The sequence below is a fragment of the Mus caroli genome, chromosome 7 (assembly GCF_900094665.2).
Source record: "Mus caroli chromosome 7, CAROLI_EIJ_v1.1, whole genome shotgun sequence".
Taxonomy (NCBI): Eukaryota; Metazoa; Chordata; class Mammalia; order Rodentia; family Muridae; genus Mus; species Mus caroli.
In genome coordinates this window covers 78972603-78990077 of record NC_034576.1, presented here as the reverse complement: position 1 = coordinate 78990077, position 17475 = coordinate 78972603, and the positions used below count along the sequence as shown (strand labels likewise).

Below are 17475 nucleotides of genomic sequence, written 5' to 3'. Positions count from 1 at the left end.
AAGCAAAACAAACAAACCAACAAAACCATCAAACCTGACAACAAATGCTGGTGAGAATGTGGGCAAAGAGAAACAAACCCTCATTCACTGTGGAGGAGGTATAAACTGTTACAGCCACTTTGGAAATCAATGTTGGAGGTTCTCAAAAAGCTAAAAGCACAATTATTGTATGACTTAGATATGCTATTCCTGGGCATATATCCAAAGAATTATATACCCTACCACAAAAAATACCTGCACAGCAATGTTCTTCGTGCTCTGTTCACAATAGTTATGTGAGGGAATCAGACTAGATGTCTATCATTTGTTAATGAATAATGGAAATGCAGTACATATATATAACATAATTCCATTAATTACCAAAAATAACGCTATTACAAAACCTTTAGGAAAATGGATATAACTACAAAATGTTACACTGAGTGAGGTTATGCAGGCCCAGAAAAGGCAACCCACATATACTCTCACTCATATGTGACTCATAGCTTTGAATATTTATATGTCTGTCCTTTAGTTGGAAGGGATGTCTCTAAAGGCCTGAAAATAACAAAGGGGCCATTGGATATGCAGGAAAGGTCTTGTGAGGGACAGTGAGGCACAAATGATAGGAAAGGAGAAGCATATACTAAGTAGGGACTTAGAGTGGAGTGGGGGTAAAGGAGAGGGTTGTGGGGAGAGTGGAGGGAGGGGAGACTGTGGTCAGGATGTTTTGTATGAGAGACGAATACATTTTAAAACTAAAATTTAATGCAAAAATATCTATGATGCTCAAAATAACAATGCTAAATAAAGGCAGTTTTCCAAAATCAACTTCCCCAGAACAACTCTCCCCAAAAAACAAAACAAAACCCAGCTTGTGCGATTTATAACTATGCCATGTAGAAACATACTCCTTTATCAGCTAACTGGATATATTTTATAATAATACTTTCTAGAAAGAAGTATAAATGGAAGTACTCTGTAGCAGTCGACAATGCTGCTTTGAGAAGCCATAATCTTTAGACAGAAATCCAGGTGCTGGCTACAGAACAACTTCCTATGCCTTGATATCCCCAGAGCCCCTCCCCCAGACTCTCCACAAACAATAGAGAATATCACCATTGCTCTTGGTCTCTGGCCAGAATGTGTTAGTGAATCCCTATTGCTAAAAGCACCCCTCTGTACTTTGGATACAGAAAAATGAAGATGGGCTGAGATACAAGCTTCTTCCCCAGGGGCCCTCATACATGGTACTAGAAGGTCAAAGAGAACATTCATCCAGCTATAAAACCAGCATGTCACCATACAAATCTGCAGACAGGGCGTGTCCACAAATGTACTCATGACATGACTGGTAACCAATCACTTCCTGACTGCATCTAAGACCTGCTCACAGGAGGGAATATACACTTGATACTATAAATCTACTCAAAAGATTATGACTGCCTAAATGTGAGCTGAACAAGGATGACACCAGTGCACATGCCAAACTGGATGGGGATGACAGACGACCCCCCCACCCGCTGCCACAAGACTTCAACCCTACACAAAGAACTATAGGTAACTGAGCCAAGATGGGAGTCCCTGGGGAAGAGCACACCAATGAGTTGTCTCTATCAAATGGTCAGTCCTGAAAACATACATACAAGTAACATTATATGAACTGAGCAGGTTATGTTTATATACACAAGTACATATCTCCATGCAATACCAATTAGTGAAAAAATAGGCCATGAAGTTGAATGTGACCTAAGAAAGGTACATGAGAGGGTTTGTAGGGAGGAAGGAGAAGGGAAAATTGTTATAATTACATTACAATCTCAAAAATAAAAACTAAAACTGAAATGAAATGAAATGAAATGAAATGAAGTAATAATAATAAATATTATGCCTGGGGAGGTCACTGACCCTAGCCGGCAATTTATTACTGATGTTTTGATAAACTGCCATGTGGTCAATCTGCACTCTAAACATCTACATGTATACCCATAGAATCATGCTGCTTCCAACCTTGATCAGAGAAGCTTCTCATTACACTGGGTGATAGTTAATGTAGACACTCATAACTGGTCAAAGTTCTGGGGATAAATGACTTTTGGGTCATCAGTTCTAACTAGGATAACTATAGCACCCTCCTCAAGACCTAGGGGACGTCATGGAGGCACAAAAATTGTAAGAGCCACAGTGTGTGGAGAAGTACTGTGAAATGCTATTTTCTGGATCTGACATGGCCATGACAGTCATGGATACACTGTAGTGGTAGCTGCTTACATAAAATAATACAGAGAAAGGAGGATGGAGGAAAGGAGAGGAAGAGGGATAAGTTAGAGTGGAAAAGAAATGAGAGAGGATGATAGGAGGTGGTCATGATCATAATGTATTACAGATAAGTAAAAAAATTAATGAAAATGCATTTTAATTAGATGTTCTTAAGGACGATTATTTTTAAGTTGAATTTGATTTCGTTTTACTTCCCAGTAGCTTATTGAACCATTTTGAGGTTTGGTTTATTTTTGTCTACCGATCTCACAACCTTGCTAGGTACTACATTACAGAGACACATACACATCCTGATCGATTGCTGCTCTAGTAACAATAGGTAGGAAAAGAAGTCAGTCTAGATGTCCACAATGGAATGGTAATAGAGTTGTTTTGTTCTGGATGTTTTTCAACAATGTGCTAAAATTAAGTTCGGAGTATTGCATCTATTCATAAGAAATATCAGTTGGTTGGGTTTTGTTGTTACTTTGTTTTGTCTCCCCTTGCCTGCTATCAGAGTCAGCACAGTGCTGGATGATCTGAGACTAGTCCCATTTTAGAGGTTTCTGTAGGGGTCTTGTACACAAATTCTATTACTCAGTTCCATCAAGTATGAACTGGGAAAAGACTCATTCATTTTCTCACTCATATTCTCTCCTTCTCCCTCCCTTTCTTCCATTTATCCCTCTCTCCTTATCCTCTCTCTCCATCTCTCTTAGCTCTAGTACTCTGTCCTATAAGTTCTAGGCACCTGGGACACCTCTAGCTTCATATTGACTCATTGACTCTATCTCCTTAACTATAGGCTTCTTTTTGGCTACACTTGGGTCCATCACTACCAATGTTCCCTGGAAATTCAGTCATCAGGGTCAGTGCAGGAATTCATCTTTCAGGGAGCACTATTCATTACTGCCAGATGTTTATATGTTTAAATACATTGCTTTATCTATATTTTTATTTCTTTCTTGTAGAAAGAAAATCTAACTATAGTTTTCCTGTCTTGACCTGGGTCCTTTTGTTCATATGTTTACATGAAGGTTGAAACTAACATTTTTCTATTCAATACTTGTATTGAAAGCAATTTTTCAAGACAAACCTCTTTTGCTAGTCTGTTTTTGTGGTTTGCTACATAACACGGTAATATATAAACATATCACATTTACCAAGGATTCTGTTATTGAATTTTTATGTTTATATCATTTCTGATTATAAATAACATTGTTATTGATATTTGTAAGCATGAGTCTTCTTCATGCAGTTTTCATAGTAATTATTTAGGACAGATTTCAAGAAGTGAAAAATTTGAGTTGAGTAATGGGAGCTTCCTTCCACTCTTGGAAAACATCACTGATTGTTTTCATGAATGTGTTATCAGTGTACATTCACACCAGCGTAAAAGTGCCCTACCTTAGTCAATCCTCACCAATAATAAATTTTACAATATTTCAAAATCTTTTCTGCTCTGATTTATACAATAGGGGTCTTCATCAAATTATATGAATAGATTACTAAAGAGTTGAATTCATATGATTTATCCATTTTCTCTTTTCTTTGTGAATTATATATTTTATTATTTTCTACTAAGATACTACTTTTTTAGATCAATTTGGGTGAGCTTTCTGCTTCATACACATGCAGTATACACCAACTATGCATTAAATTGTGTGTGTGCACACACATGCGCAACTTCACATCTATACATGAATGTGTGCATTTTTGTGTTTTCATTTTCATTTCTGCCTCTGCCTAGAAAACCCTGTTTAGTATAACCTTAGCACCTGGAAAATACCTTCCATACTCCATGCTCAAAGATTCTTTCCTTGGAAATTCTCTGCCAGTTTCTGGGTACACTAAGACCCCCTTCATGAATACCCCATCATTAAGCTATTTGTCTTGCTCACTTAAATGCTGATGTACTATGGATCATCTACAAGCTCCTTGAGGGCAAGGGCCATTGCTTTTCATCTCAAATCCCACACATATCTGCTAAAAATAAAATCTTCAAGTACTATTGAGTGAATAAATTAATGGTTGAAAGGATGAACCTCAGGTAAACCGAAGCATCAATGTTCATTAAATTAACTGGCATTTACTGAATACCTATGATGTACTATCTGAACGAAATTCAAACTTAATTTATAATAATTCACTTCTTTTAAATAGCCATCTATTGTTCTCTATTTTTCTCATCATCAGCTCTGTTGAATATAACTGATGATTGCACTGAGAACCAACAACAAAACAACACTGTAATTGAACTAAGCAGAAAGCCTCCAAAGTGCCCTCATCCTGAAATCTCTGCCCAAACTCTTCAAAACAATTAGCATTCAATAGCTATGCACATAGGCCTTGTCTGGGCGTTTCCCTTTCCGCCTGACTGGGTAGCTTTTATATGTTAAACATACTTATCTTCAAAATACCACATCACATCACTCTCAGCTTCACAAGAAAAGTTCTCCAATTTGCTTTATGATCTTATGACTGTGGTATGTAACTGTGGAATCATTCCCTGTAAAATGTAGCCATGGCCTGCTCTGAACAAAGACTGGTGGGCACAAGAAACTTTGTAAGGAATCTGTGATCTATAGGAAGATAGGAAGATATAAACTTATGTATAAAATTTTACATAGAGGGCTAGCCTCAAAGACTTATTCCTACAGCAAGCAAAAGTATCCAAGAGTCTACCTCCTATTAAGATGGAAACTGGGGCGGGTAACTATGGAAAGGTTGACTAGTATAACTTTTAGCAGATACAAGTGGAGATTGGAGGATAGTTACAAAGAACTTATAGAACATGTCAAGTCTCTCTAGTATACATAGGACCCAGGGTGTGTGTTCTCTTTCAAATATCAATGTATCAAACCAATTCTGACTCTCTCATCATGTTATCCTGGAGAATAAATGCCACAGCAACAGTGAAAATTGTCTACTTGCCAATCATTGTTCACAAGTCAAATCATGCTCTTAGAATCTCTGCACAGCTCAGTCATACGTAAGTCCCACATCCACCCCTTTCCAAGATATCTAGACTACCTCACTTGAGTAACAAAAGATCAGAGAGCTCCTCAGATGGAGGAAAAGCAGAAGTCTAGACCTTCAAGTTCACGGTGCCACTAGACTAAGCCTTTCTAGGGCCCAAATGGATGCTCTGCTGATTTCAAGGAAGACTCAAGCAGATGCTCTGACTGCCAAAATCATGTGAGAACATCTTCACGGAGGCTCGATGCCCCAGTATAGGGGAATGCCAGGACAGGGAAACAGGAATGGGTGGGTTGTTGAGCAAGGGGGATGGGATAGGGGGTTTTCAGAGGGGAAACCAGGAAAGGGGATAACATTTGAAATGTAAACAAAGAAAACGCTAATAAATAAATTTTTAAAAAGAACATCTTCAGGGGATGAAAAGCCCACCCACTTTGCAAGTCAAGAGTCTGACTCCTATCAAGATGGAAACAGGGGCAAGTAACTAGGTAGAGATAAAATAGCATACAAATTCTGCAGATACCAATGGAAATTGGAGGATAGTCACAAGGGACATATGGAGCATGTCAAATTCCTCTAGTATACATAGGACCCAAGATGTGTGCTGTTTTGTATGGATCATTGAATCACTGGTTCACTACGGAGGACCTTCCTATCCCACATGCTACATTGCAATTTTTGCACAGATTCAGTAGCTTGAGGTCAAAATTCCATCTTCTGTTTTGAAATCTTCACTGCCTGCTACCAAGACGAATGTGTCAAATGTCACATTTGAAAGTCTTAAAAGTCTTAAAGCACATCTGCTTTGGATTATGCAGTAGGGCATCTTTCAGTGATGGAATATGTCTTGAAACGCATTAGGAGTTTGATGAGCTTCTCTGGGTTTCATTGACCTCACCTTAGATGAAAGAGGTGAACAAGAAGGAAAGTTCCTTGGAAGCTTCCAACTTTCAATCCTGTGACTTGAATATCTATGACTAGCCCTAAGAGAGAGAGGTCAGTGGCTTCTTAAGAAGATGAAAGGGATTTCAACCATAGACCTCATTGCCAGGGTTTAATTCATGTAGGAAACTATTCATTCCACTATCAACTGCAGGCTCGGAGTCAGATTGCAGAGGCCATAATCACTTTGTCAGTAAGTTGAGCCCGTGGTGCACATCCCCAATATCATCACTTGTGAAGCTGGCTTGGAATGTTTTTTGTTCCTGTTCCAAAATATTTGAGTCCAAGTGCTCCAAAACACGGGGCTTCTGATTCACCATTATGAGCCCATGCTTGAAAAACTCAGATTCTACTTACATTGAGTGAAAGGTTATAATGTTTTCTAATGAGAATAGAAGCAAAGAACACCCAGGAGAACTATGGTATCTATTTCAAGAAACAGAAAATTCTGTTCCCTGTAACTTGAATCTCCACTCTCAGTGACAAAGCTGTGTCACCTACGTTGCTCATGATAACAAGGAAACCATTAGCTTTGGCTGAGTCTCCATTCATTTATCAGCTACTATGCCCAAGCAAAATGGGATGGTATGCTGGCTAGAGAAAGCTCAGAAGGCTTGACTTTGGAAAGACACTGGTTCAGGAGGAAAAGAAGCATGGGAAATTTTTCTAGCTCATAAACTGAAGATGAAATCACCATAAATAGCTGCCAATGAAGCAATGCCCAGTAATCCTGCACTCAGGCAAAGCTCAAATGCCAAAGAGCTCTGGCAGACAAGAGCTCAAAAGGGAGAAGATCACTAACACTATTCTAAGTACAGGGAGCAACTAGGACAGCCAACAGGACACTAAACTGAAGAATTTGCTTATGTGGCTTGTTTAAGACCCAAACACAACGCCGCCTTCTGTTGCCAAGGTATTTAATCCCAGAACCTCTAGAGCACAGAATATGACCCACAATTGTGCCAAGATAGTTCACGGCCCAAAGACCCCTGATCTTGAAAGATAAATCCTAACATAATAGATCTACGGAAAGCCTGAGACAGAAGGTGTGATGATACTGAAGCCCTCTTGTGTAAGAGATGAAGCCAGCATGGTCCCGAATAAGATTCTCAACTTTCCAATTCTTGGGGAGGCTTCAGAGAAAAATCCTAGCCCATGACCAATTCTGAATCTTCTTTCTTAACATGCAGTACAATGATCAGAGAACACAGTTGGGGTTGAAGAAGTAGCTCCTGCTCAGAAAATTGTAATTGACTTTGGCAATTGGAACTCTGTGAGGCATGGCAAGCTAGCAGAGTTTAAAATCCTGGGAGCTACTGTCATATCTGATAATCTAGCGTCAACCACCAGTTAAATATTGTCTGAGGACCTAGCAGGATCAGAGAGGATGTAGATATGCTTTGGGAAATATCATGGGAACTTCCAGTAGATATGGATATCATCACTATTAAAAACCCTGAAGCCCTGTAAGTAAAGGAAAAAGGGGGAAGCTTAAAGTGGAGAGTGTTGACACACTGAACAACATAATCTCTTCTAATAACTTACAAAACCAGTCAAGAACCGGCAAGTGATCTCCTTTGCCTCAGGAAATTGTCATACTTAGTAAGTTTAGACTGTTCCAGGAAAACTGGATGGCTAAACAAACTGGTAGCAAAAGGCCAAACTCTCTGACCTAGGGTCATTTCCAGCTCCTGATTTTTATAGACCACCCTCACAGATTCTAATCCTCCTCCTGAATCAGTTAACAGACCAACACTGGTTACCTACTTCAAAGGAAAGCAAAGGCTCCTATCTTCTGAAAAACCCTTCAACTTTAGAGCCTTCCCTTTAGCCAACTTGGCATATCCCTGAAACAACTCTAAACAACAAATAGGGCTCCATCACTTCCCTACCCTCCAGTGATTAAAACCTTTCTCCTTTTAAGGCTGATATTCCAGTTTCTCTTCTCCTGCCTGACTTCATTCCAAACAGTTCTGGTAGAGGGGCCACATGAATTTTCAGGTATGTTTAGACACCTACATATGAACTCATCATGTGGACCCAGGGTAGGATCAAGAACAAAGATGGCAACCAGCATGAAGTGACTCACTTGGTAGAGGCTGTATTGCACTTAATCGATACATTCAGAAATCACCAATATTTTTTAGTTAAAGTATTTTTTTGGTGCATGTTATAACATTATACGTACTAACACTGAGGTGTTATACAGATGAATAGTACAGTCTATGCTCAAAATGATCTATGAGGCAAAATTTGTGAAGTGTTTCACACAGTTGGTGGAAACACTAATTGCCCTAATTCACCCATTACATATTATATACTTACATCAAATTATCACACAGAACCTTATAAGTAAGAGTGATTACATACGCATCTTCTAAAATACATTTCTCTTTAATTTAATTGAGAATTACCATAGTTTATACATGGAGCTAGACCCTGTTGGGGCGAGGGGGACAAAGTAAACATGGTTCAATTTCTACCTTGATAAGCAAAGTTTAGAGGGGAGAGAAGACCCTGGGGCAACAGTGTACAAAGTTAAGAACAGTATGTTGAAAGGAAGGATGAAAAAGATTCCAAAGATGTGCTGAGGACAAGTGACTCCCTCTCCCCCACGTCCCCAACATGGAGACTAGGTAGCTGTTTTCCCTTCTGACAGAATGGCAACACCATTCCTGGAGCAAGCCACACTTAGAGACAGCTGGAGAGAGAGAGAGAGCAATGAAGAGTGAGAGAGAAACCAAAGCACATTCTTGGCACCTTGAAGGCTGGGAAGACCACTTAAAAGGAGAGAATGGCTTTCCAAGTCTGCCGATGACTGTTTAGACCAAAAAGGCAGATGTGGGGAGCAAAAGGAAGTGAGAAGGCACAAGCCAAGATACCCACGCATTGGTGAAGAGTAACAATATGGTGGCCGAATAGCAAATGAAGGTAGTCTAGAGTAACTGCCTTCCCAAGCCTGGAGGCTGGCATGAGGCCACAGGAGGCTTGGGATATAGCTGTACAGGCCCTTTCTCCCTCCTAAGGCTGGAGCTAGCACCATAAATCTTCCCCTGAGTACCGCTGGAGATCAGAGGACAGCTGCGTGTCTATTTTAGGTGCACATGAGAGAAGTAGAACAGGTTTAATCTTCACAGGAGGAAGGAGTCACAGTGGCACCACACTGGGCACCAGCTCTCAGAAAGGCATCCTGCCATAATTCCCCCACAGTTTGCAAGACCTTGGAGGATGGTATTCAGTCCTGCAGGCCTGTTACCATATCCTCCCATGGAAGAACCCTCAAAGCTATATAGATCTGGTGTGTAAGTGCAGGCAATTAAGCATAGTTTACTTGGGTTGGTCTTGGTTGAGATTTGGGGGATGGAGTTTACAGGAGCTGTCTGGCTGTAGGCAGGCAGCCTATTACCCAGCTGTATCTCTATTCCTGGTGAGTGACATGTCTGAGCATGTCAAATCTCACAGACATTTCTAGGCATTATTTCTAATGCCTACGACAAGCCTGTAAGTTAAGGCTTGATATTCACACTTCAACAAATGCCAGAGTTAGTTAAGAAACATAAAGGATCTCACCAAGATGCTAGGTAGCATCTTCCAATTTGGATGCCTTCATTCCTTATCTAGTTGGGAAGGAGGCAGGGGTTAGAAAACAAAGAAACTTTGGGCAAGAATTCGAAAGCAGGGAGAATAGCTATTTAGCCTTTGAGAGGAAATGGCCATTCAATTGAAGAGAAAGATTCCCTATCATTAAGCAAATTGTTTCATGGATATGAACTGTTTAGACGTTAAAAGAAATTTAAGCAAACTTTAACTACTTGTGATTGTCTTACATATGGCGGTTTTAGAAATAAAACACTGGAAATAGTCTGCAAGAGACTCCAATGGTGTTCCAATGCTGGAGCTCAGGGATCAGGCAGTGCTTAAATCCTGGCTCTTTCACGTAAATCTCCTGAAGGTTATTTAACTTCTTTCAGCTTCAGCTTCCATTTGTTCCCCTCTGTAAATTTAGGCACAGTAATAGCACCTGCCTCAAAGAAGAAAAGAGGCTCAAAAGAGGAGCCAAGTGTGGGGCTAGGCACCTAATCAATTCCACGGCAATGCCAGCTACATTGTAAAGGCTCCATGACAAGGCCTCTCCTATATGAACACTTGATTTTTAGTTTGGCATTTTGCTTAAGAAGGAGCACCATCTGGCAGAAGATTTCTCAGGCAGATCAGACATGAGGAAATGGTGGGTATAGTGTTTAAGAAAATACTCCTGAGATCCCTAGCAATTTTTCTGTTCTTGGAAGCATTCCACCCCTGTTAATGTCTAATGTTTGTCCATTGTTCTGTGGCACCTTGATCAGATTTGGACCTGAACTTGACTTTTTATAGGAGCAAAGGAAAGCAATACAGACAGCAACAGGAGGTATCCCTAAGAAGGGAACTGGTATGCTTTAATTACTTATTACTGACTTACATGCGGTATTTGTATTGCTCTGTTCTCCTAATCTTGACCTTCATAACAGAGACAACAGAAGCCATCAGGATGGGAAAACAATAGGACCCAGTGCCTTGATAACCAAAGTTAACTGATAAGGGCTTCTTAAAAAAAACCCAGTACCCATGACAAAGAATTGATCACTCAGGGAGACTCAGATATGCAAGGGCCCAGTGAACACTGCATTGATTTTCACACATTGTATAAGAAAAACCAGACAATTACAGGTTATAGAACAGCATATTAAAAAAAATATTATGAGTACAATGGATAAAGCTCAGGTGTTAGTCAAGCTCAGACCAAAAGACATGTTGAGACTGCAGATCTCAGCAGCAAAGGCAGTGCACAGTGACAAAATTGGTGACATAAACAAGCCCTGAACATCCCAAAGGGCGCAGATGATTATGGACAAACTGTGTTTTCCATCAGCGTTCCTCACTGCCGCCCATAGCTTCTTTAAATCCAGAATCCATTCCCAGAAGAGGGGCATGGTAGACCAAAAGGCACCATGAGCTAAAGGATCACTAATATGATTTTGATTCCTGGTGAGAATTTTTGTCATCTGATGCAGTGGGCATTTAAGGACAAAGTAAAGCGAAAGTACAGAAAAATAAAGGGGTTATTTTTACCCCTGTTTCTGGCTCTGAGGTATTTCACCTGTTTCATGAGGATCCCCTGGTAGAGTTGGGTTGATTACTACTTTGCAATAAGTTTCCACTTTAGAAATTTCCAAGATGAAATGTATACTGTTTTAGCCCCTTTTAAAAGGTGGTATGTAAAAAGTGGAGTTTCCTGGCCAGATCTGTCTTGAAATGGAACGCGCTACAAAGCCATCTTAGGCCCAGTGTGTACAACTTTTACAAAAGGCTCTGCAAAGTCTTAGCATAAAGAAACCTATCTCACTCAGTTTAGCCCAGAACTTCTCAATTTATTTGATGAGGCCATTTTTTTGGTTGCTATGTAATGTATTTCAGTTTAGGAAACGCTGGTGTAGAAAGCTGTAGGTGAGAATGGATGGTGGTAGCATAACTATGGTGACCCAGGAGAAAAATAATCAGGTGAAGCACGAGCCGGAGATTGATGCTAGAATGCAGAAAATATCATGGCTGGGCATGGAAATGCTACTTGCCAAATGACCCCATATATCTTAGAAATTGGCTGAATTTCTTCTAATATTCTCTCAAGGTCCTCGCTGAGTCACTCCCATAAATGATGGATCTTAATGGTTCCGAATATCTCTAAAGCCTTTATGTGAAACCATCTCCCTTTTTAACTTAGTGATTCACTCCACTCTGGGATGCAGAGGCCAAGAGAATGGGCCAGGTTTCATTCTCCAGCCATAATACCACGGAACAAGACCAGCACACAACCATGATGAACTATTAGAAGAGAAGGCTCAGGTCTCATCTAAGAAGTTTAACTGGCTGATTTTTTTGAGACTGTGACACTCCTGAGCTGTCTTTTGAGGATTATGCTAGTTTATCACTGCAGGTTTAAAAAAAAGGATTGATCTGAAAGCATCAGACCAAAATCAACAACACCAAAAAAGAACATGAAGTCTGAATGATATGGATTTAAACCTTGCCCCTGCTGTTCCACAGCATTGTAATCTTAGATAAAGCTCTCTGCATTTTAGCTTGAGAGTTATATGCTCATTTGGGATTATCATGAGGATGAGAGGAAATGAGGAACTTGGGGTTGGGTAGAGAAGTAGATTGATATGGGATAGAGCCACTGCACATCTATAAGGAAGAAGGCATCTGTTGATTGGACAGGAACCATCAAGAAGATCTAAGGACAACCACCTCCATCTTTTATCCATCACACAAAGCCCAGGGCACTATGAAAGTGCTCAGTACCTGATTGTCCGGGTGTGCTTTCGGGTGTAAGGAGAAAGGACCTTGAAGAGCAGTTCCATCGCTCCATTAATTCCCAGCATGGCTCCCGTGGTTACTGAAGACAAAATGCACAGTAGTGAGTAGCTACCAACACAAGAAGATGAACCAATACAACTTGGATTTAATCACTGACAATTTTAATGAGGTCAATGCAGAACAATAAGAAAAAAGAAACAACAAAGATTAAAAACCTCTCGTAACAGCCTAGTGATGGGGTAGCTGTTTCTCCCTCAGTTTCAACCTCTCCTCAATTTTAATACTTGACCCCCCTAAAACTGAGACAATGAGTTGTCTGTACTGCTATCAGAATACCAGGAGAAGAATGAGTCTTGTGCTCCAAGATAAACTAGCCTGGGAACACTTCCCTTTTCAACCAGTTTGGGGAGAGAGTATTAAAACCTGACCATAGATCTGAATGATAGAAAGTCAAGGGAATGCCTGATAAATAAAACCCTCCAGATGGCATTGCCATCTCCAAGGAGACCCCAGCCACTTTTCAATATAACCCATACCCTTCTCAACTCAGTTGAATTTGGAAACAGCACCAATGGCCCTGAAAAGAACAGGAATCCATGGGATAGAGAACCATAGGAGGGAACAAGGAAGTGGAAGGAAGAAAAAAAGATTCTCTGATAAGGTGACTCTTTTCTTCCCTCCATGGTGCTTGTGCTTCTGGGAGGGAAGACATAAGACTGCCTGGTATTTTGGACCAGATTTATTCTGGGAAAATAAGTGGGAACAGGACATCTTAAAGATGCAAAGAGAAAAGCAATGTGTCTTAGACTGACTTAGTTCAGGCCTCAGGAGAAGAATGCAAAGCTAGAGGTGGTAATTCCACAGTACTCTCTACCAGATGGAGACTGAGAACAGCGTCTTGTCTGTTACAAGGAGTACATGTTTTGAGTGTATCCTCTATACCTACACCCCTGCTGAGGAGAGTGCAGACCATCACCACCCTCATTAATTGGTTGGATTTGACATCCCAGTTGTGCCCATCAGTCTTGCCACTCTCAGAGTTATTAAATTAGTCTTTACTTCTAACATGGAAAATAACACTAGAATAAAAAAAAATGGCAGGCGATTCAATAAGAATTACCACATTAAGTAGAATTAGTGAAAGTGTAGTCTTAATACCTCTGATTCTAACATGGAAGACTGGACTTAAAATCAGAATAAATACAAAAAGAAACCTCATTGGGTTCACCTTTAACGGATGGCTGCCCAATGTAGCCATCTTGGTACTGCCAACAAGTTCATTAGCTATCATAAACCCATTATGGGTACATCCAACTAACCAGCTGAAAACAGCTGTTCAGAAAGCTTGCTGGAACAGTAAATAGTGGCTCACAACTCACCAAAGAAACAGAACCCACAGGCTTCTTGAACTCTGTCAGCCTTTCATGAATAAATGCAATGCAAAGAGGCACGATGACTTTATGAAACCGCTAGTTAGTATAATAAATGTAGGCTAGCATATGACCCAACTGGTTACATTCTGACACTCACGGGCAAATCACTGGCTTTCTCAGAGCTAAGCTGATGTGATATTGCTCTACATTCATTTTCATTACATACACGTATTCATGAAGGCAAAGCCTTCAGGAAACCGAAAGATAACATTAAGTCCTGTGCTGCTGGCAAGCTGCTAATTGGCTGCTATGCTTTTAGGCTACTCAGTAATGACAGTTGTCTTTCTTAAAATGTTACAGCTTCTCTTTTATTGTTCTAGAGATGGGTTTGTACAGATTCATTCAAATATTCTCAAATGCTCTTTGTTAATCTTTGTTCTTTCTGTGTGTTTTCTCTCTCTCTTCCTCTCTCTCTCTCTCTCTCTCTCTCTCTCTCTCTCTCTCTCTTTCTCTCTCTCTCTGTGGGGGGGGAGGGGGACATTGTGACCAAAGAGGCAATAATCCATCTTATTATTTTCATGGAGGAAAACTGTCTCCTTATGTAGACCCCATGTTTATTAGGAGATTGCAGCAGTGAAACTTGAGATACTGAGCCAAGTACAGTGGTCCATGACTAATCTCAGCAATTGGGAGGTAGAGACAGGAGGATATGTAACTCAAGGTGATCTTTGGCTACATGGTAAGTTTGAGGCCAGTCTGTGCTTCATGAGACCCTGTATTTAAAGTAAGAATAAAAGTAGTAAAAAATGGGATATTTCAGCAGTTCTTAGGATACCTGGAGGGGTTACCTAGTTACTACACTTACACGTGTACTTTTCATGTGATTTCAAAATGTTAGACAAAAGATTGGGGTAGGATAATGCAGTTACAGTGTCATGGCATTACCTATGAACATGATCTTGTTTGTCCCATCCAACAGGTCTATGAGATTTGCAGAGGGTTGAATGCATTCCCCCAAATCCATTTTAAAGCCATAACCCCTATGACCTAAAGTCATAATTAAGTTAAAGGGATGCCATCCAAGAATAGATATAATCTAATCTGTTTTGTGTCTGTCATAGAGAATATTTAAACATAGAAAGAGACCAAGGATGCACAGGCCCATGGGAAAGACCACATGGGGACATGGGGAGATGACAGAATCTTCTTTTGATCAGGTAGACAGGCTATGAAGAAAGCAAAGCTTGCCAGCCTCCTGGTCTCAGACCTCCAGCCTTTAGGACTGTGAGAAAATTAATTTCTGTTGTTTTAGTGAGACAAAAACCTAGCAGATTAATAGTAATAATTATTGCTGCTGTAATTTTACAAAGGAGAAAAAAAAAACACGAGGTTAACCAGGCCAAGAGTCCACATTCCACAACTCATGAGAAATAGCATCAGAGTCAAACTGAGGGCTCCCTGGCTCTAAGCCCACAGTCTTTCCCCTACAGAGTATATTACATCTAAATAATTGTCACTTTTATTCCCCAGGAAGGGAGCTTAGAATGGAGAAATGAAAGTCTGTGCTCATTACATGTGAGATAGGAGGTATAGAATCTAATCTATTAATGAAAAGTGCCTCCACATGGAGTAGAATTAACATGAATTTTGGAATTCTAAAGGCAGCCTTCAGGACTTTTTATCTGTATAAACTCAAGAAATTACTTCACTCTTCGAAGCAGCTGGCTTTTTCTTTTCTGAGATATAAAAATGTAGATCTAAATACACAGTTGTGATAATTAAAAACAGCTGAGGTAAGGAGATTCTTAATCCCATCCTCTGACAGGTTCAGATGTGATCACCCAGAGAGAGGGTCTATCCGGAGAAAGCGTGAGGTTAGAAATAAAATCAGTAAGGATTTTGTTACATCAGTGAGTACCTTCGTGGAATGAATAAGGACTATTCTTTGTTTTACTGCCTGTGTGTGTGCACAAATGTGTGTGTGCGTTCACATGCACTTGTCTGAGGAGGCCATGTTTCATCTGCAAGAATAGCACCTGCTTCCTTTGACACAATCTCATTGGCTTCAACCTCACTAAGTAGGCTACCCTAGCTGGCTAGCAAGTTCTAGGCATCCTCCTGTCTCTGCCTCCCCAACACTGGGATTGCAAGTCTACATCGCCCAGGTAGTATTTTGATACTAGTGGGTTCTCAAGTCCTTGTGTTTGAAAGACAAACACTTTACTGGCTGAGTTCTCTCTCCAGCCACCACAATGTTGTCTTGAACAGATGTAACACATACTGTTATGATGATGTCGAGGCCCAAGGAAAATCTGCCTTTCTCCTGCCACAGGACTTCTGTAGCTGGTATTATTAATAGAGAAACTTGGAATGCTTTATATGCAACTCAGAGTAAAATCCAAAGACCATACTTAGGTACTAGCTCTAGAGCTGTACTTGACCAAGTAAATAAATAAATGTCTGACCTCCACAGCCTCTGGATTGTCAGGTTCCTTTATGTGTCTGAATGGGACCACATGCATCCTCACCCAAACCGTCACGCCCCCAGACCACCACATGGTTTCCCAGTGTCCCAGCCCAACTTACCACTGGAGGCAAACACACGCAATACCCAGAGACAGTGCAGGAGGTTCTGGCTATGAGACAGGTTTTTTCTGGCCAAAATCAAGGTCACATCAAGCGCTTCTAATTCTAGTGCCTTCTGTCCAAACTTCTTATCTAGGAACACAAATTCATCTCTTTTAATTATGTCTCACATGCATTCTGAAGGTTTCAGGAGAGAAGGAAAAAAAATGACAGGGGAGGGAGTATAATTATAGCCAAAGACACTTTTGAGCCTAATTAGAAATATTCTAAATAAACCCCCATTGGAGCCAGATACATCAGAAGCATGGAGTCTGGATTATTTGTTTACATGAAAGTTATGGGTTCTAAGACTGGAAGCCTTTGAATCTACCAACACCCCTAATCATCCTCACTTGTATCAATGTCTTTAAGACAAATCTGGGATGAATAAAACAATTAGCAGTACATTTGAATGCAGTGTATGAACTTTGATTGGATCCTTTTGCTGTTTGCTTTTTGGGTAGGTTTGTTTGCTTTGCTTTGCTTTGGTTTTTGAAATGGATTTTTCCCCCTACATATCCATGGCTGTCCTGGAACTCGCAATGGAGATTAGGCTAGCCTAGAGCTCACCAAGATCCACCTGCCTCCACTGCTGCCTCCCGAGTAGTGCTGGGATTCAAAGCATAGCTACCATGAATCTTGTGCTTTGAATTGGATATTGCTTTGACTATGCAAAAGATAGTGTAGAACTTCCGGAGAAGTTAGATCAAAGTTATAGGTAGATGATGGTAATATTTCCATTTAACAGGGAATTTTCATAATAAAACGTGAAAAGCTTATAAGAAAAGAAAATTAAAGATAAAAAGTATGATGCTCTAATAACCTGGATATCTCAGGGTTGTTTTGATTTGCATTTCCCTGATGATTAAGGCTGTTGAACATTTTTTCAGGTGCTTCCCAACCATTTGGTATTCCTCAGGTGAGAATTCTTTGTTTAGCTCTGAGTCCCATTTTTTTAAATGGG

At 40.3% G+C, this 17475-nt stretch overlaps 1 protein-coding gene across 1 annotated transcript in view; it reads right to left on the bottom strand.

Annotated features, from left to right (window-relative positions):
* Agbl1 (ATP/GTP binding protein like 1) overlaps nt 1-17475 on the bottom strand; it is an 842475-nt gene that overhangs the window by 743311 nt on the left and 81689 nt on the right. The window contains exons 4-5 of the mRNA XM_021168273.1: nt 16473-16604; nt 12499-12592 (exon numbers count right to left, since the gene is read on the bottom strand). Of these exons, the coding sequence (XP_021023932.1) occupies nt 12499-12592; nt 16473-16604 (226 nt within the window). The remainder of the gene's footprint in view (nt 1-12498; nt 12593-16472; nt 16605-17475) is intronic.